The sequence below is a fragment of the Mustela nivalis genome (assembly GCF_964662115.1).
Source record: "Mustela nivalis genome assembly, chromosome: 12".
Taxonomy (NCBI): Eukaryota; Metazoa; Chordata; class Mammalia; order Carnivora; family Mustelidae; genus Mustela; species Mustela nivalis.
Genome location: NC_139031.1, coordinates 49,554,713 through 49,576,353, shown reverse-complemented (window position 1 = coordinate 49,576,353; position 21,641 = coordinate 49,554,713). Strand labels below are relative to the sequence as shown.

General features: G+C 37.5%; 1 protein-coding gene across 4 annotated transcripts in view; it reads left to right on the top strand.

Annotated features, from left to right (window-relative positions):
- The window catches only part of STK31 (serine/threonine kinase 31), an 89,091-nt gene that overhangs the window by 18,124 nt on the left and 49,326 nt on the right, over window positions 1-21,641 (top strand). For all 4 annotated transcript variants that reach the window (XM_082693703.1, XM_082693704.1, XM_082693702.1 and 1 more), the window contains exons 7-10: window positions 3,880-4,238; window positions 5,159-5,333; window positions 14,460-14,575; window positions 18,600-18,759. In XM_082693703.1, coding sequence (XP_082549829.1) covers window positions 3,880-4,238; window positions 5,159-5,333; window positions 14,460-14,575; window positions 18,600-18,759 — 810 coding nt within the window. The remainder of the gene's footprint in view (window positions 1-3,879; window positions 4,239-5,158; window positions 5,334-14,459; window positions 14,576-18,599; window positions 18,760-21,641) is intronic.

The following is a 21,641-nucleotide window of genomic DNA, read 5'->3' as shown; positions in this document are numbered from 1 at the left end:
AAAAAGATCTTATTTATTTATTTGACTGAGAGAGAGATCACAAGTAGGCCAGAGAGGCAGGCAGAGGGGGAGGGGGAAGCAGTCTCCCCGCTGAGCAGAGAGCCCGGATGAGGGGCTCAATCCAAGGACCCTGGGACCATGCCCTGAGCCGAAGGCAGAGGCTTAACCCATCCAGGCACCCAGCATCATCATTTTTTAATCATTGAAGGTTATGTGTTCTAAGACAGTGATCAGATTTATTTTAAAGATAAATCTTATTTAAGCCTTTTAAATACCTATATTTTAAAAATAAATAGATCTCTCTTTCCGGCATGCAAGATTTAATGAGAACTATAATATATTTCTCAACATAAAAATTAAATATTTGACATTTAAGAAAAGAATATATAGAATATATATATACACTTTTAAAGATTTTATTAATTTATTTGACAGACAGAGATCACAAGTAGGTAGAGAGGCAGGCAAAGAGAAAGGAGGAAGCAGACTCCCTGCTGAGCAGAGAGCCCAATGTGGGGTTCAATCCCAGGACCCTGAGATCAGTACCTGAGCTGAAGGCAGACCCTTTAACCCACTGAGCCACCCAGGCACCCCTAGAATATATATTTTTATGGTAAAGTATAATTATTAAAAAACCCATGTACTTGGTCATTCTTTTTGTTAATTAGAATTTAAGAGAACTTAGATTTTATTCCAAGTTTAAGATATTGTTTTTCTGATTCTGTATAATTCAGGGAGAATTTTGTTGAACAACTAAATGTGATTGGTGATCATAACTTAAATGGAATTTGACTTCAGGGAAGAGTCTTAAATATTAGATTTTTGCATAACATTTTAAGCAAGGAGTAGTATACCTTTAGTGCATTCAGCTTTAGGTAATTAGACCTCTTGTAGAAAGTAGATTATTTCCATCTAAATCCATATGTTGCCCAAAGACAGAGTTTCTCAAAATATTAATAATTTTATATATATTCCAGCAATAATTTTCAGACATTGTTATTTCTATTAACATTGGTTAGGAGTAGAAGTTGTACTTGATTTTAGATAGATTTTCAGCATAAAGGTGATGGTGTGAACAAAGGCAAAGGAAAAAAATTAAATTTCTTTAAAATTTACAGCCATTGACAAGTCCTTGACACAGGCAGAGTGTCCTTCTAGGAACTCAGCTGCCTCCATGTTATTAGTCTGACCTCCAAAGTCCTGCAAGTCTCCTTTAACATGTAAAAATTCCTTTGGAAACTTCCTTTATCTCTACCCACCTGTTCTTCCCAAGATATATGTTAGCAGTCATCCTCCAAGAGTATGGCACACTGATAGACATCTGAAGGGTCTCCTGACTAAGTTTTTACTAGACAGTAGCAAATAACCTTTTCCTGACAACAGCTAGCCCCTCAAGGTCCTGGAAACTTTGCTTCCAAATCCTTAGACACTTGCGCTTTCCCTGACCCCTCTCCCAATTTGAAAGTATAAAATGGGCCACTCCTCATGACCCCAGTGCAGTTCTTTCTGCCCACATATCTTGTCCCTGTGCTTTAATAAACCATTTTTTGCACTGAAGACACCTCAAAAGTTCTTTCTTGATGGTTTGCTCCCAAACCCCAACAATGTCACATCAGTTGAAACCAAAGGTTTTTGTTTGAAAGAGGTTAACCCCAAACCAGATTCTGATTGATCAAAATCTTTTTTTTTTTTTTTAATTTTATTTATTTATTTGAAAGACGGAGATCACAAGTAGGCAGAGAGGCAGGCAGAGAGAGAGAGAGAGGGAAGCAGACTTCCCGCGGAGCAGGGAGCCCGACGCGGGGCTCGATCCCAGGACCCTGAGATCATGACCCGAGCCAAAGGCAGCAGCCCAAACCACTGAGCCACCCAGGCGCCCCTGATTGATCAAAATCTTAATCTGATCTATTTTTATGAATTATATTTTGAGTTTGTTAGTTTTGCTTGCTTGATCTCATTTGTTGGTGATGCCTTCTGAACCATCTTTACTATCTGTATTGGTATTCTTGGTAAATTCAAGCCTCTCATGTGTTTAAGATGTGTGTGTTTAAGAATTTTATGACTTGAAAGATTTATAAAGCCCGTGTTTTTGTAAACTTAAAATACTATGTCATTTTGGTTTGTGGATTAAAAAAATATATATATTTTTGAATGGTTAATGATGAGCATTTACAGTTTGCCTTCTGCTCTTACAGATGTACCCTTCTAGGTCCAGGGGTTCTTAACTTGGGGTTAAAATGTATCACAGTGAAATAATTTTCTTTGTAATTCTATGTATTTTTCATTTCATTTATTTATTTAAGTTTTTTGTTCATTTCTTAGAACACAAGCAAGGGGTGGGGAGGGGCAGAGGGAGAGGGAGAACTAGGCTACCCCATTGAGCAAGGAGCTGATGCGGGGCTCCATTCCAGGACCCTGAGATCATGACCTGAGCTAAATGAAGGCAGATGCTTAACTGACTGAGCCACTCAGGCACCCCTATTTTATGCATTTAAAAAGCATTTTTCTGAGAAGAATTCTAAAAGTTTCACCAGCCCGATTAAAGGAGCCCATGGCATAGAAAAAGTTAAGAGCTTTAACATAAGTCTCATTTCTACACTTTATAATACTGTATAGTTAAAAAAAGAGAATATAATTACTCCTTACCAATGTTAATTAGTTTCTTGGACCTTGAATTTTTTTTTTTCTGTCTGTTCTTCCTCCTCCTCTTCTTTGGACTTTGAAATTTTTTTCTTTATCCTCTTTTTTCCCTCTTCCCTTTCTTCCTCCTCTTTTTTATTTAAATGTGGTCAGCTTGTTTATTTGCTAATTTTTAGTTTGGTCTCTTTAAAAAAAATATTTATTTGAGAGACAGAGAGAGAGAACTTAAGCATGGGTAGGAAGGGGTAGAGGGAGAGGGAGAAGTAGGCTAAGTAGGGAGACTGCTGTGGGGCTCATGGGGCTGGATCCCAGGATGCTGGGATCATGACCTGAGCCAAAGGTGGACACTTAACTGACAGCCACCCAGGCACCCCTAGTTTGGTCTTTATGCTCTTAGTACCTGGATTATCATTGGTATTGTTTCCTGCTTGTTTTTTTCCTCTTCTGATCCTTTCTTACTATAAAACCAGAGTACCTCTTTTTTTTTTTTTTTTTAAGGATTTTGTTTTTAAGCCCCTAGCATGGGCTCAAACCCAAAACTCTTGAGCTCAAGAGCCAGCCAGGTGCCCCTAACCAGAGTACCTAATTCTGCTTGTAAAACTATTTTTATTTATTTATTTTTAAAAGATTTTATTTATGTATTTGATACACACACACACATACACACACACACAGAACAAGCACAAGCAGGAGACTGAGAAGCAGGCTCCCCACTGAGCAGGGAGCCCAACATGGGGCTTAATCCCAGGAACCTGGGATCATGATCTGATCTGAAGGCAGATGCTTAACCAACTGAGCCATCCCAGTGCTCCTATAAAGCTATTTGTAAAGTTTTGTTGAATTTGAGTGCTTTTTTTAGATACCAGAATTAATTTCTATGTGCTGTACTCCTTAAGACGCAATTTCATTTCATTGGGACCAAAAATGGTCAACACTTTCTGCTTGGTTTAAAACAGTTATTCTAGGGTATTTAATTGGTACACATTTTAAAATTTATGGATATGGCTGCCTATACAGGTATTAACTCTACTTCTGGAAAAGAAGATTTCTCCTCTAAATGTGTAATTAGAATATATTCATACACATGGAGGAGTATATTTGCTTATAGCCAATAACAAGGTAAGAGTTTTCGAATGAAGAAGTATGATTGTTTGAAAAACTGGGTAGAAAAAAAATAAGTGAAGAAGGACATGTTGGCGTCGTTGGTTTACATCTTTTTTCCTCCCCCATCTTTCTTAGGGCAGAACCTTTTTGGGGAGCTTGATTTTTGAAAAGGAGATAAAAATGAGAATTAAAGCAACCTATCAAGATGGAACAGTTATTGCTCAGGCTGAGTATGGCAGTGTGGATATAGGGGAGGAGGTGGCTAAGAAAGGATTTGCAGAGAAAAGCAAACTCACTTCCAGCAGTAACACCTGTGAGGAAAAAAAATCAGATCATGGTCAGCTTGTCCTCAGGAACCTCAAAAGCCCTATTCCCTCATGGGGCCATAGATCAAACCAGTCAGCCTTCACCCGGCCAAAGGGGCGCTTAAGTGGGAGGATGACTCTTGACTCGAAGAATGAAAATGATGCAGGAAATCATGTGACATTTCCAAAGTAAGACTGTCGTGGGGTTTTCAGTCAACTAGTTTCTAATTCTTGGTAAAGCTCTTGTCATAGTAGAAGTCAAGCTTTATGTTTTTGGAATCCTCATCTATGTCAGGATTTTGAGGGATGATACTCATTTCTATTTTTCTTAAATGTGTATTCCTCTCAGCTTTTGTAGGAATTTTTCATAGGAGCCATTTTGAAAGAAAAATTATTCCTGTTATTTAAAGTTCACATGCCAGCTCTTCATATTAATTCTTCTGAATATGTTTACCAAAAATATAAAAATACTCCTAAATCTGAATTATCCAGGCACAGCCAGAATTTCAGATAAACTTTGAAGTTTTCCTATTGCTTTAAGAATATTTTAATGAGTTATAGGGAATTAACTTTCCTTTTTAACAAAAGAGAAACTCTTTGTTCTTCCTGTGATAACTTGATTATTATAAAGGGAATTCACTTTTTAGAAAATCTTGAATTATAAGTTTGAAGCATAAAGCCATGTATAATGTTTCTAAGTACCAAACCATTTATAAACTTCTGTGTCATGATCCAAGCCATGATGCCATGTCTTGGGTTATGTAGCTGTTTTTGGGATTGTAGAAACAAAACTTGTCAAATAGAGTGGAGTTCATGGGGAGGAGAAATTGGAAGAAACTGATAATGAATCCTTTTTACTGTATTTGCTGGAGTTGATACTGCTATAAGTTGGAATATATTTGAGTGTTGGCAGCATTGTTTTTGAAGTATAATTTTATGAAAACTAGTTTGCATTAAAATATTTTTAAATGTTGAACTAGATAAAGATTTTAAATTAGTTTTCAAAATTAACTTAAGATATATTCTCAAGATGATTTCATTTAGATTTATGATCTCTGTCACTCTTAACAGAGTTTGGTTTTTAAAATAAGTGAATTTGTTTTTAATAGGGAAAATTTGACTATTGGAGACTTTAATTTAGGATCTAATGTCAGCCTGGCAAAAATTAAGCAGGACCAGAAACTGATTGAAGAAAATGAAAGGCTTAAAAATGAGAAGGAGGTTCTTCTTGAAAGTTATAAAGCTCTACAATCCAAAGTAGAACAGACGGCCCAGGAGCTTCAGGTATGGTATATTCACTGGTATAAGGTAAAGAATGACCATCTGGGTGATCTGTATACTCATCTGCTCTTCTTTGTTTAATTTGCTGGCACTTTTTGTTTTCTTCCCTTTCTCTCCCATCCTCCCTCTTTTCTCCTTTATATTTGTTTACAGATGAAATTTTTTCTTATACTCCAAACTAATCATCTTTGGATTTCTTTGAATGTTTGAAAGATTAATAATCTCTCATTTACATTTCCTTTTATGTTCTTTTAAAAGCTTTTTTTTTTTTTTTAAAGGTTTTATTTGTTTATTTGACAGAGAGAGATCACAAGTAGGCAGAGAGGCAGGCAGAGAGAGAGAGGGGGAAGCAGGCTCCCCACTGAGCAGAGAGCCCAATGTGGGGCTTGATTCCAGGACCCTGAGATCATGACCTGAGCCGAAGGCAGAGGTTTAACCCACTGAGCCACCCAGGCGCCCCTCTTTTAAAAGCTTTTAACTGTGGGAAATTTCATACATTGCAGAAGGAGAGAGAGTTGAATAATTAACCTAGTGTATTCATCACCTGGTTTTTACAATTACTAGACACAAGGGCAGTCTTTAGAAAAACAAAACAAAACAAAAAAACTATACCTCCTGAGTTATTTTATTTTAAGATATTTATTTATTTATTTGAGAGAGTGAGAGAGAGAGAGAGCGCACGTGTGCGCGCGTGTGCACATGAGCAGGGGCAGAGGGGTGGGAGAAGCAGACTCCCCACTGAGTAGAGAGCCTGATGCAGGGCTTAATTCCAGGACCCTAGGATCATGATCTGAGCTGAAGGCACACTCTTAACCAGTTAAGCCACCCTGGTGCCCCAGAGTTATTTTAAAACAAATCTCATTCATAATACTCTACTGTATATGTTTTAGTTAGTGTCTGCCTCTACTAGAATATAACTTTGAAAAAGACAACTGTAATATTATTCATATTTAAAAATTAACAGTAATTCCTTAATATCTTTTAATATCCAGTGTTCAGATTTCCTGGATTGTTCTATGATTGCCTCTTAGCTTCTTCCAGTTGGGATCCTAGTTTAGGCTTGTGCATTGCATTTTGGATGATAAATCTCTTAAATTGCTTAATCTGCATCCTTGTGTTGCTTAAGAGGCTCCTTTATCTGCATATATTTCCTTTTATGGTAGTTAGCTCTCAAGGTTGCTTGGATTCAGGGCATTTACCGCCCCCCCCCCCAAGAATATTGTCTCTTTTTCAAATGTGTGAGTTTTTTCTTACCCTAAATGTGCCACCCTAACACTGTTCTCCAGTGCACCTTCACCAACTGGATGTCCCACAATTTATTTGTGATACTAAATACCAGGAGTTGGCACAGACCCCACAAATTAAGGACTCAGTCCCATAAGACTTCTTCCAGTTCAGATTCCAGCCACCATCAGGTTCCCAGGCTACCTACACTTCTGCCTGTAAATTTGAGAGCTCCTATGATCCCTACTACCTTGTTCAGTAATCCACTAAAACAACTCAAGAACTCAGGAAAGTGCTATACTTATGATTACAATTTTATTATAAAGGATATAATGCAGGAACAACGAAATAAAAGGAAGAGATGCATAGAGGAAGTTATGATGGGAGTGAAAGGTGGAGTAGGGGAACTGGGGGTTTCTTAGCCTACCACTCTACCAATACATGGATTTGTTCACCAATCTGGAAGCTCCCCCAAACCTACTTATTTGGAGGGTTTTGTTTTTTTGTGTTATGTTTTGTTTTAAATGAAGCTTTTATTAGGTCAGATTGATTAAATCATTGATCATTGATAATTGAACTCAATTTTCAGCCTTTAAATCCATAGGTGGCATTCTCCAGGGAGCTCTGCCTCATAAATCTATAAATTTGGGTACTGTCCATTATAACCTCTTGTTTGTATTTTAAAGATTTATTTATTTATTTTAGAGAGAGAGGGAGACTGTGCTCTAGGCTGGGGGAGAGGTGAGAAGCGGAGGGAGAGGGGAGAATCCAAGAAGACTCCCTGCTGAGCACCGAGCCCAGTCTCACAACTCTGAGATCATGTCCTGAGCCAAAATCAAGAGTCTGGTTATTTAACTGACTGAGCTACCCAGGCGCCCCATAACTAACCTTTTATCTGGGGACATCCTCCTAAGGATGGGCATTTCAGAGAAGGTCTCTTCTTAGAATACAATCTGTTTCTTTGAGGTCTAGTTCATAAGGAGATTAGTCACCTGCCTTTTATTTTTGTTTCGGGGGGTATTCCCCTGTCCTCTTCCGTGAAGAGTATAAATGGATCACAGGCCATCTACTTTACCTACTCAAAAGATATAAAATGCTCATTTCCACTTCAGAAAGTTCCTTGTTGCCTCCCGACAGTCTAACCACTTTTCCTCCCACTCAAGGCAACCACTATTCTGATTTATATCACCATAGTTTAGTTTTCCTGGTCCTGTATTTCATAAAAGGAATCCTCTGATACATGTTCTTTTGTGTCTGGCTTCATTCACTGAACATAATTGTTGTGACATTTATTTATGTTGTGTATATTATGTTTGTTCATTTTTATTACTGAGTAGTAGTCCATTGTAGCAATATACCACAGTTTGTATTTAGGGTGTTTGTTTCTGGTTTTTAGTTGTTAAGAGTAAAGCCATTGTGAATATTTTTGTATGGGTCTTTTAGTGGGTATATACATTCATGTAACTTGGATTAGAGATTCTTTCCTCAGCCACATCCCATCTACTGATAAGTGCATCAAACGTGTTCATCTCTGCTCTAGTGTTTTTGATCTCTCATTGTCTTTCTGTTCTTGCATGCTGTCTACTTACTTACATACTAGAGCCCTTAGCATATTAATCATGTCATGTTTAAAATTTCTGGTCTGACAGTTTGAGCATCTATCCATGCCCTGTCTGAGTCTGATTCTTGATTTGTCTCTTCCAAGTGTTTTTTTTTTGTCTTTTAGTATATATTCTCCCTTTCTGCCTTTGCTTATGTGCACACCCTCTCTTTCTCTCTCTCTCTTTCTGTCAAATAAATCTTAAAAAATATATAGTTTCCCTGAGGTTAGATCTTGTTAAAAATAGAATACTCTGGTGTAAAATGTTTCCTTTCCGCCTTTCCCTTTTGGAAGCTGGAGGGGATTTTTCTCTTTTATTTCTCTGTGAGAACATGGTAGAGATCCTGGGGGTAAAACTCATAAAACTGAAGGCATCCTGGTGACCGGGTCTGCCTGGAGTTTTTAACTGAGTTGTTCACAGTAAGTCTTCAGTGTTGTCATTTGAAGTTGAGGTTTACCTATTTGAGACTGGTTCCCTCAGAGGTTGCTGTTCCTTGTAAGTTGTGAATGGCTTTTGTTTCCCAGTCTCTCCAGTTTTGGGGGTAGTAGTTTGTCCTGTGACCTTATCTTTCTTTATTTTTTATTTATTTATTTATAAATATATAATGTATTATTAGCCCCAGGGGTACAGATCTGTGAATCGCCAGGTTTACACACTTAACAACATTCACCGTAGCACATACTCTCCCCAGTATCCATAAGCCCACCACCCTCTCCCTCCCCACTCCCCCCAGTCCTCCTCAGTTTGTTTTGTGACATTAAGAATCTCTTATCTTTTGTCTCCCTCCCAATCCCATCTTGTTTCATTTATTCTTTCCTACCCTCCAGACCCCCAACATTGCATCTCCACTTCCTCATATCAGGGAGATCGTATGATAGTTGTCTTTCTCCAATTGACTTATTTCGCTAAGCATAATACTCTCTAGTTCCATCCACATCATTGCAAATGGCAAGATTTCATTTCTTTTTCTTTTTCTTTTTTTTTAAATTTTTTTTTAAAGATTTTATTTATTTATTTGACAGAGAGGGATCACAAGTAGGCAGAGAGGCAGGCAGAGAGAGAGAGAGGAGGAAGCAGGCTCCCTGCTGAGCAGAGAGCCTGATGTGGGACTCAGTCCCAGGACCCTGAGATCATGACCTGAGCGGAAGGCAGTGGCTTAACCCACTGAGCCACCCAGGTGCCCCTCTTTTTTTTTTTTTTAAGATTTTATTTATTTATTTGACAGAGAGAAATCACAAGTAGACGGAGAGGCAGGCAGAGAGAGAGAGAGAGAGAGGGAAGCAGGCTCCCTGTTGAGCAGAGTGCCCGATGCTGGACTCGATCCCAGGACCCCGAGATCATGACCTGAGCCAAAGGCAGCGGCTTAACCCACTGAGCCACCCAGGCACCCAAGATTTCATTTCTTTTGATGGCTGCATAGTCCTTCATTGTAGATATATACCACATTTTCTTTATCCATTCATCTGTATTTGGACATCTAGGTTCTTTCCATATTTTGGTTATTGTGGACATTGCTGCTACAAACATTTGGGTGCACGTGCCCCTTCGGATCACTACGTTTGTATCTTTAGGGTAAATACCCAATAGTGCAATTGCTGGGTTGTAAGGTAGCTCTATTTTCAACTTTTTGAAGAACCTCCAGGTTGTTTTCCAGAATGGCTGCACCAGCTTGCATTCCCACCAACAGTGTAGGAGGGTTCCCCTTTCTCCGCATCCTCACCAGCATCTGTCATTTCCTGACTTGTTAATTTTAGCCATTCTGACTGGTGTGAGGTGGTATCTCATTATGGTTTTGATTTGTATTTCCCTGATGCCGAGTGATGTGGAGCAATTTTTCATGTGTCTGTTGGCCATCTGGATGTCTTCTTTGCAGAAATGTCTGTTTATGTCTTCTGCCCATTTCTTGATTGGATTATTTGTTCTTTGGGTGTTGAATTTTCTTTCTTTTTTTTTTTTTTTAAAGATTTTTTATTTTTTTATTTGACAGAGAGAGATTACAAGTAGGCAGAGAGGCAGGCAGAGAGAGAGAGGAGGAAGCAGGCTCCCTGTGGAGCAGAGAGCCTGATGTGGGACTCGATCCCAGGACCCTGAGATCATGACCTGAGCCGAAGGCAGTGGCTTAACCCACTGAGCCACCCAGGCGCCCCTGAGTGTTGAATTTTCTAAACTCTTTATAGATTTTGGATACTAGCCCTTTATCTGCTATGTCATTTGCAAATATCTTCTCCCATTCTGTCAGTTGTCTTTTGGTTTTGTTAACTGTTTCCTTTGCTGTGCAAAATCTTTTGATCTTGATGAAGTCCCAATAGTTCATTTTTGCCGTTGCTTCTATTGCCTTTGATGATGTTCCTAGGAAGAAGTTGCTGCGGCAGAGGTCGAAGAGGTTGCTGCCTGTGTTCTCCTCAAGGATTTTGATGGATTCCTTTCTCACATTGAGGTCCTTCATCCATTTTGAGTCTATTTTTGTGTGTGGTGTAAGGAAATGGTCCAATTTCATTTTTCTGCGTGTGGCTGTCTAATTTTCCCAACACCATTTGTTGAAGAGGCTGTCTTTTTTCCATTGGACATTCTTTCCTGCTTTGTCGAAGATTAGTTGACCATAGAATTGAGGGTCTATTTCTGGGCTCCCTCTTCTGTTCCATTGATCTACGTGTCTGTTTTTGTGCCAGTACCATACCAACCAAATACCATACCATGTGTCTTGATGATATCAGCTGTGTAATAGAGTTTGAAGTCTGGAACTGTGATGCCACCAACTTTGGCTTTCTTTTTCAATATTCCTTTGGCTATTCGAGGTCTTTTCTGGTTCCATATAAATTTTAGGACTAATTGTTCCATTTCCTTGGAAAAAATGGATGGTATTTTGATAGGGATTGCATTAAATGTGTAGATTGCTTTAGGTAGCATAGACATTTTCACAATATTTGTTATTCCAATCCATGAACATGGAATATTTTTCCATTTTTTTGTCTTCCTCAGTTTCTTTCATGAGTACTTTATAGTTTTTTGAGTACAGATTCTTTGCCTCTTTGGTTAGGTTTATTCCTAGGTATCTTATGGTTTGGGGTGCAATTGTAAATGAGATGGACTCCTTAATTCCTCTTTCTTCTGTCATGTTGGTGTAAAGAAATGCAACTGATTTCTGTGCATTGATTTTATATCCTGACACTTTACTGAATTCCTGTACAAGTTCTAGCAGATTTGGAGTGGAGTCTTTTGGGTTTTCCTCATATAGTATCATATCATCTGCAGAGAGTGAGAGTTTAACTTCTTCTTTGCCTGTTTGGATGCCTTTAATTTCTTTTTGTTGTCTGATTGCTGAGGCTAGGACTTCTAGTACTGTGTTGAATAGCGGTGGTGATATGACGTCTTCTTTCTTAAAGATCTAAGAAGGCTTGTTGATTTTTTCAGTATGTTCAGCTTTTTATTTGTTGTTAGGATGGTGTAGTGACTTTCAGGCTTTTTGCATGCTGGACCAGAAACCTGAAGTTTTTAATGCTTTCAAAGTACTGATTTCTGTATCTGTTGGTTTTAAAAATTTATTTCTTTTTTATTTTATTAATTGATTTTTTTTTTTTTTAGTTTACGATTACCTTCTTTCCTCTTTAATTTGCCCTTCTATCTTCTTCAGATGGAAATTCATATCATTTTTGATCTTTTGTTCTTTTAGAACATTTAAAGATAATTTTTTAAAAAGATCTTATTTATTTATTTGACTGAGAGAGAGATCACAAGTAGGCAGAGAGGCAGGCAGAGGGGGCAGGAAACAGGCTACCCACTGAGCAGAGAGCCCAAAATGGGGCTGGATCCCAGGACCTTGAGATCCTTACCTGAGCCAAAGGTAGAAGCTTAAGCCACTAAGCCACCCAACCACTCCTAAAGATACTTCTTTTTAAGTACTGCTTTATCTGTAGGCCACAGATTTTGATACTTTGTTTTTCTTAATTAAACATGTTTTTAAAATTCTGTGATTTTTGTTTGAATCATGAGTTATTTGAAATACATTGTCTAATTTTCAGATATTTGGAGATCCCCTCCCCCCAGTATATTTTTGTTACTGAGTTTTAGTTAATCTCTTTTTATTAGGGAGCAAACTTTCTTTGGTTTCACTTCTTTTAAATTTACTGTGATTTGTTTTATTACCCAGCATATGATTTGTCTTTGGAAGTGTTCCCATGTACTTTAAAAAATTGTGTAGGGGCGCCTGAGTGGCTTAGTGGGTTAAAGCCTCTGCCTTCAGCTCAGGTCATGATCCCAGAGTCCTGGGATTGAGCCCTGCATCGGGCTCTCTGCTCAGCAGAGAGCCTGCTTCCTTCTCTCTCTGCCTGCCTCTCTGCCTACTTGTGATCTCTCTCTGTCAAATAAATAAATAAAATCTTTAAAAAAAAAAACTGTGTATATTCTACAGTTGTGTGGTAGAGTGTTTTGTGCATAAAATCAAAGGAGCTGAGATTATTGTTGAAGTCTTTTGTATTTGGACAGATTTTTCTGTCTACTTGTTCTATCAGTTCCCAGAGAGGAGTGTTGAAATCTCCATATATTATTGTGGTTTTCTCTGTTTCTTCCTTTTTTCTGTTAAGTTTTACTTGGTGGAGTTGAGACTTTGTTATTAGTTGGATACACAGTTAGAATAGTGTCTTCCTGAATCATCTTTATGCAATATCACTGTTTATTGCTGGGAATGCTCCCTGCACTGAAGTTCACATTACCTGATATTAATATAGCCATATTTGCGTGGTATATCTTTTCCATCCTTTAATTTTTATGTCTTTTTATATCTAGTAAGTATGTCTTATGAGCAACATATAGTTGAAACTAAGCCTTTTTATCCCAATTTATAATCTCCTATCTTTTAATTGGAGTGTTAATCTAGTTTTCATTTATTGTAATTATTGATGTGGTTGGGTTTGAATTTGCCATCTGTTGTCTTATTTGTTCTTTGTCTTAAAAACCATACTATTTTCATTTTTTTAAAAATATAAGTTGACTAATAATAGCCTTGAGAACCAGTTTAATTTCACAATTCTTTTAGATCTACATGATTCTTTACCTCAGTATTTTAAAGTTTTCTTACACATATAATTCATTAGTAATTTGTATTGAAGATTTGTTTAATATCTTTGTAAAACATTAAGTACATTTGCAAAGATAAAAAAACTTTTTATTTTCCTACTCCTATTTCTAGATTTATGTAATTTTTGAATAATTATAATACAAATTCTAGTAGATATAAACAGTTAAAAACAAATATAACTGATTCTTCATGGTCATCCTACTTAACAAATGGGAGCCGAAGGACATGAACATACCTGATTGTATCATACTAGTAATAAGCATAAGCATTCAGTATCTGCTGGTTCTCTCTTTTTATTTAACTAGAGAATTGGAGAGAATGTGAGGACTAAGGATCATATTGTATAAATGCTGAATAAAATTTCTATGTTTATGTAATAATCTGGCTTGGAGTATAATTAGAATAAAGCTGCTAAGTCTTTAATGATATTACTGCTCTATACATTATTTTAGATAATCACGGTACATTTGTACTTGAGTTACTATTCAGAATTAGGGAGTTTAATCTAGCTTAGGTCAGGGAAGTGATGTTTTTGGTTGTTTTGCAATGTAAAATGACACAGGACTTTGTAAAAAAAAAAAAGTTGTCATTGATAATGATCTCATGTCTCTAGGGATCTTTTACTTATCTTTTTAAAATTTAACTACTGAGACAAAGTATATGAAATTTCTTTCTATTTGGCTTTTTATTAGAATGAAAGATAAAGAGTCTATGATTTGTGTGAAGGTAGAAGCCTGGAATAGATTTATCTTTTTCAGATCCAAACTAGTAGGAAAATAAGTTGTCCTGTGGTTTAATATATAAAAAGAAAACTTTGTTTCAAAGGATTTATTTATTTATTTTAGAGCAAGATTGAGAGAACATGAGTAGGGGGAGGCTGGGAGGAGAGAAAGAATCTCAAACAGACTCCACACTGAGCATGGAGCCCCATGTGGGCTTGGACTCATGACCCCATCATTCCCTGAGCCAAAATAAAGAGTTGGATGCTTAACCCACTGAACCACCTAGGTGCTCCCCAATTTTTAAAAAGTAATCTCTATGCCCAGTATGGGGCTCAAACTCATGTCCCCGAGATCAAGAGCTCCAGGTTTCACCAACAAGAGCCACCCAGGTACCCAAATATTTTTTAATCTTTAAAATTTTATTTATGCCTTAAAAGTATTTAAGTGACAGTAGAAATATAGTTTCTTGTTCGAGATTCACTAGGGATGTGCTTGTTTTTTGTTGCAGCAAGAGAAAGCGACTACCATGGATTTGACTAAACACTTAGAAAGCACTCTGAAGACTCGTGTAGGTACCAGAATGGAAAATCTGGCAGCTAAGGTTGAAATGTTGAAAGAAATTAGGTAAGTAAAAGCATATTTTTGATAAGGATACTTTTAATTTTCACTTATTTTAAAGATTTATTTATAGAGAGAATATACAAGCAGAGGGAGGGGCAGAGGGAAAGAAGGGAGAGAGAAAGAGAATCTCAAGCAGACTCCATGCTGAGCACAGAGCCTGACTTGGGGCTCAGTTTCACCCCTGAGATCATGACCTGAGCTGAAATCAAGATTCAGATGCTTACCTGACTAAGCCACCCAGGGACCTCGAGAAAGATAATTTAAAATAATTGCTGATTAGTTTGTGCTTTGTTTAAATTCTATACTCATCATTTTTCCTTTGACACTTGATCTTTATATTTTTATGCCTTTAAAAGAGAGAAACTAAAAACACTTAGCTTGAGCTGAATTTTATAGTGTTTGTGTCAGCATTCCTTTGTTACTACATGGAGTTATATATGGTTATAAAGTCATCTGTGAGAATGAAATTAAAAACCAACACAAGTTCTAAGTGGTAGTTTGATGGGAAACTACTATGCCTATTTTTATTGCTTGGTGTTATTTTTAGGCCTATATCCAAACTAAAGATTTGAAAGAAAAAAGTGGTTTTCGTACAGTCAGAAGAAAAATGGTCTTCATGGAATCAGGAGAGAAGAAATTGGTTAGGAATCCTTGTGCAGAGTTTATTAAGCATTTGTCAGACTCTGTATATGATTTATGTAGGTATTTTATATTAATAGATGATTGTCTTATTGCTGGTTAGGGATAATTTCTCCCTCTTTTCTGGAATGTGGGAAAAAATAGTTCTCAAGTTTTCATGCTACACAAAGTACTTAAATCAGTTACTCATTTTCTCAAATACTTGGAAACAATAAGAAGATGTTCATCTGAATTAATATTGTGTGTTGCTGTTTTGTCCAGTGGAAATTTGTATTCTCCAGTATAAATCCATCAGCTGTCATCTGGTTTGTAAGCCTCTAGATAGTTTGAGTAATTTTGTTCCTCTAGAGCCTAATTAACTTTTTTTTTTTTTGACTTTTAATTTTTTATTTTTTATAAACATATATTTTTATCCCCAGGGGTACAGGTCTGTGAATCACCAGGTTTACACACTTCACAGCACTCACCAAAGCACATACCCTCCCCAATGTCCATAATCCCACCCCCTTCTCCCAAACCCCCTCCCCCCAGCAACCCTCAGTTTGTTTTGTGAGATTAAGAGTCACTTATGGTTTGGCTCCCTCCCAATCCCATCTTGTTTCATTTATTCTTCTCGTACCCACTTAAGCCCCCATGTTGTATCACCACTTCCTCATATCAGGGAGATCATATGATAGTTGTCTTTCTCTGCTTGACTTATTTCGCTAAGCATGATACGCTCTAGTTCCATCCATGTTGTCGCAAATGGCAAGATTTCATTTCTTTTGATGGCTGCATAGTATTCCATTGTGTATATATACCACATCTTCTTGATCCATTCATCTGTTGATGGACATCTAGGTTCTTTCCATAGTTTGGCTATTGTGGACATTGCTGCTATAAACATTCGGGTGCACGTGCCCCTTTGGATCACTACATTTGTATCTTTAGGGTAAATACCTAGTACTGCAATTGCTGGGTCATAGGGCAGTTCTATTTTCAACATTTTGAGGAACCTCCATGCTGTTTTCCAGAGTGGCTGCACCAGCTTGCATTCCCACCAACAGTGTAGGAGGGTTCCCCTTTCTCCACATCCTCGCCAGCATCTGTCAATTCCTGACTTGTTGATTTTAGCCATTCTGACTGGTGTGAGGTGATATCTCATTGTGGTTTTGATTTGTATTTCCCTGATGCCGAGTGATATGGAGCACTTTTTCATGTGTCTGTTGGCCATCTGGATGTCTTCTTTGCAGAAATGTCTGTTCATGTCCTCTGCCCATTTCTTGATTGGATTATTTGTTCTTTGGGTGTTGAGTTTGCTAAGTTCTTTATAGATTCTGGACACTAGTCCTTTGTCTGATATGTCGTTTGCAAATATCTTCTCCCATTCTGTCAGTTGACTTTTGATTTTGTTAACTGTTTCCTTTGCTGTGCAAAAGCTTTTGATCTTGATGAAATCCCAATAGTTCATTTTTTCCCTTGCTTCCCTTGCCTTTGGCGTTGTTCCTAGGAAGATGTTGCTGCGGCTGAGGTCGAAGAGGTTGCTGCCTGTGTTCTCCTCAAGGATTTTGATGGATTCCTTTCGCACATTGAGGTCCTTCATCCATTTTGAGTCTATTTTTGTGTGTGGTGTAAGGAAATGGTCCAATTTCATTTTTCTGCATGTGGCTGTCCAATTTTCCCAGCACCATTTATTGAAGAGGCTGTCTTTTTTCCATTGGACATTCTTTCCTGCTTTGTCGAAGATTAGTTGACCATAGAGTTGAGGGTCTATTTCTGGGCTCTCTATTCTGTTCCATTGATCTATGTGTCTGTTTTTGTGCCAGTACCATGCTGTCTTGATGATGACAGCTTTGTAATAGAGCTTGAAGTCCGGAATTGTGATGCCTCCAACGTTGGCTTTCTTTTTCAATATCCCTTTGGCTATTCGAGGTCTTTTCTGGTTCCATATAAATTTTAGAATTATTTGTTCCATTTCTTTGAAAAAGATGGATGATACTTTGATAGGAATTGCATTAAATGTGTAGATTGCTTTAGGTAGCATAGACATTTTCACAATATTTATTCTTCCAATCCAGGAGCATGGAACATTTTTCCATTTCTTTGTGTCTTCCTCAATTTCTTTCATGAGTACTTTATAGTTTTCTGAGTATAGATTCTGTGTCTCTTTGGTTAGGTTTATTCCTAGGTATCTTATGGTTTTGGGTGCAATTGTAAATGGGATTGACTCCTTAATTTCTCTTTCTTCTGTCTTGCTGTTGGTGTAGGGAAATGCAACTGATTTCTGTGCATTGATTTTATATCCTGACACTTTACTGAATTCCTGTATAAGTTCTAGCAGTTTTGGAGCCCTATTAACTTTTGAGGCACTACCAGAAATTAAGTGGCTACACTGCCACAGATATGGGGCAGATTTAGGACCAAAATAATCCAATGTATTTTTGTACATTTTTGAGGAAATAATGTGCTATTTGAGTGGTGGCTGTCTTGTTAGAAACTAGAGAAAAGAATATGGATGGACTTTGTTGTTTTTGGTAGCTGGCTTGCTTCTCCAACTGTTTTTTTTTTTTCTTTTTTTCCTTTTTTCAACTCTACAAATGTTAGTCTGTTTAATAGGATACAAGGACTAAGGTGCTTGCAGTCTTGGTTAGCAAGTTTAGCTAAGTCTAACATTTTTAAGGAATTGTTCAGAAATCTAACTGTATACCAGCATTGAAGGTCTATTTGATATGATCAGACTTTTAAAGTTGTCCTTTATTTTATTTTATTATTTTTTTAAGCTTTTATTTTTATTTATTGGACACAGAGAGAGGGTATAGGCAGGGGAGCCGGAGAAGCAGGCTCCCTGCTGAGCAGAAAGCACAATGTGGGGCTGGATCCCAGGGTCTTGAGATCATCACCTTCATGAGCTGAAGGCAGATCCCAACTAATTGAGCTACTCAGGGGCATCTATGTAAAAGTTTTCTAATAAAGTTTTATTTGATTTTTTTCTCAAATGTATATATATATTTCTAAGATTTATTTATTTATTTATTTATTATGCTTCTGTGCAGAAGCAGGGGGGCTGAGTCAGAGGGAGAGGGAGAATGAAAATCTCAAGCAGACTTGTTGCCACGTGTGGGGCCCAACACAGGGCTCCATCCCATGACCCTAAGATCATGGCGTGAGCTGAAATCAAGAGTCTGATGCTTGACCAACTGAACCACCCAGGTGCCCCATGAATCAAATATATTTTTAATTACAAATTATGCCAGTTAATTGATGATTTTGTATAAGGTTTTAGCAAGTACCTCTTCATAGCCAACATTGTATGTTGTAACTTTAGACCATTATTATTTAAGCGCAACTTTTTCTCATGTCAATTTAAAAATTTCTTAATCTTTTCCTTTTTGCTTTTGTTTTTAAATAGACATGTCAACATCAATGTTCGTTTTGGAAATGACCTCTCAGATGCTATGCAAGTGTTAGATGACGAGGGCTTTACTATCCCAGCTTCTTTGACTGAATTAGAGAGAATTTGGGCAGAATACAATCTTGCTCAGAAGAACATACAAACTTGTGAAAATGTGGTGGGTCCAGAATTTTTCTCTCTAAAGGTTTTATTTGTTGATCATATGGGGATATCATTTGGGAAAGATTGTGGATATTATAGTGATACTTTGCATGAAATCTTTAAATTTTATAGCATCTTCATATTAATATTTTGACTCCTAATTTTCTTGCCTTGTTAAAAAAAGATAGATAAATGGTGATTGTGGATAAAGTGTTAAGAAAATCTTTTCCCCTTTTTGCATGAACATTTGACCATTGTTCAATTCCTTCTCTTTTTCCTTGGTAATTTAATAAAATAATATTTCAGTCATGTTACTAGGCGGCATTGGTTAGGTAAATCTCCCTAGTTGGTAATTTATATCTGGACTTGAGAAACTTTAAACTACAGATGCTTGGTGGAGGCTCTTGCAACTGGGAATACCATCCTTGAGGAACTTTGGAAGCTATGCCTGTAAAATATGGTGGCTTTTGAAGGGGATGAAGCTTGTAAGCCACGGTGGTTGTGACACCTGCTAATGTATATTGTTTTGGGGTCTGAGTGGTGTGGTGGTCTGAGTGGTGTGCAGTATTGGACTCTGCCTTACTATTAAATGCTATTTAAGCACCCATTATTGAAAGGTGGTTATTTGTGGGTAGAGGAGGGTATGAAGAGCAGATTATTTCCTATGAAATCTTTATTAGCATAGGTCCAAGTATATTTCCTCTCACAATTTTCTTTAGTTTATATTGAGCTGAACAGAGCTCCTGTTTTTCATATGAAGATACTTAACACAATCATAACTTTCCATAGTACCTATGAGTTCCATACTTGTGTTTGAAGTTGCTCCATCTGAATTATTGGTGGTTTCTATGGTTTCTACCTCTGGGGATTGTACCCCAAAAGTCGTCTTCCTAGTTCATACCTAGGTTGCCCAGTTGGCAATAGCTGACTGTAGGCGAGAACAAGAATAACTAGGTCTTTGGAAATTCCAGGATTGTTAAATTTGTACAAGGGGCTGTATTTGTGTCATTTTACATGTTAGACCCTAACTGATCACTTCTAATTACAGAAGAAAAAAGTGACAAAAGCAATGAGTTTGATCTATATGAAACACAGGTAATGTGATTAGGTAGTTTATAAACTTCTTCTTTACACTTTTAAAATGGACAGTTTTGTTCTTATTTTATAAATGAGAAAATTGAGGCCTACAAGGTTTAAGGAAATTGCTGAAGATTAAATAGTTGTAAATGTTAAAACGGTATTTGAACCTAGGTATGTCTGACTACAAGGTGTATTCTCTTTCCATTTAAACTATGTTGTTGATATTAAAGTAATTCATGATGTCTTTTCTTTTCTTTCTTTTTTTTTTTAAGAATTTTAAAAATTTATTTGACAGAGAGAGAGAGGCAGTGAGAGAGGGAACACGAACAGGGGGTGTGGGAGAAGGAGAAGCAGACTTCCCACTGAGCAGGAGCCTGATGCGGGGCTGGATCCCAGGACACTGGGATCCTGACCTGAGCCAAAGGCATACATTTAACTGACTGAGCCACCTAGGTGCCCCTCTAGTATATTTAAGAAAAAAAATTATTTATTTACATAAGTAATCTCTACACCCAATGTGGAGCTCGAACTCATGACTCTAAGAACAAGAGTCATATGCTGTCCAGACTGAGCCAGCCAGATGCTCCTTTGATTTTTTTTTTTTTTAAAGGAGTTATTTGGGGACACCTGGGTGGCTCAGTCATTAAGCATCTGCCTTCAGTTCAGGTCATGATTCTAGGGTCCTGGAATTGTGAAGCTGCATCGGGCTCCCTGCTCAGTGAGAAGCCTGCTTCCCTCTCTCCCACTTCCTGTTTGTGTTCCCTCTTTCGCTGTCTCTCTCTCTCTGTCAAATAAATAAAATCTTAAAAAAACAAAACAAAACATGGGGGCTTAAGTGGGAACATGGGGGCTTAAGTGGGTAAGAGAAGAATCAATGAAACAAGATGGGATTGGGAGGGAGACAAACCATAAATGACTCTTAATCTTACAAAACAAACTGAAGGTTGCTGGGGGGAGGGGGATTGGGAGAAGGGGGGGTGGGGTTATGGACATTGGGGAGGGTATGTGCTTTGGTGAGTGCTGTGAAGTGTGTAAACCTGGCGATTCACAGACCTGTACCCCTGGGGATAAAAATACATGTTTATAAAAAAATTAAAAATTAAAAAAAAAAAAAAGGACTTATTTGTTTCTGCTTACTGCTAAAGCAGCCCCTTACGTTTCAGGATTTAATTTTGGGCTTCATTTCCTGAAAGTTCATTTGATAGACTGAAGAGTGGATTATTGAATAAATCCAGAGTTATAACTGCTGCTGAGTTGCCTTTTTTTTTTTTTTTAAAGAGAGGGGTGAGGAGGGGCAGAGGGAAAGGGAGAGAGAATCTTAAGCAGGTTCCATGCCTAGTGCAGAGCCAGATCTCATGATGAGACCATGGCCTGAGCTCATATCAAAAGGTGGACACTTAACCACCTGAGCTATCCAGGCATCCGGCATTTTATTTCCCTTATTGAACTTAATTTATGTCTAGTGTTATTTCATTTATGTATTTTGTACAGTACCTCAACCTGATTGCCATATGTATTTTTAATGAGATTCTTTTCTTTTTTGCGTATAGTTATAAAATGGCCTGGTTGAACTTACACAAAAAAGAATATAAAATTCAAGCTTTTTAGTGTATGAGGCAGACACTGCAATAGGTAGCAGAGACACAGATTTGTTTAAGACATGATTCTCTTGGATGTGGGATATACATATAAATAGTTTCAATGTAGCTTGATAAGTACTATAATAGAGATAATGCATAGAATTCTTGGATCTCTCTCATATGCCTATTTCCAAACCTAACCTCTTAGACAAATTGGAGGTTTTACCATGGTGGAGAT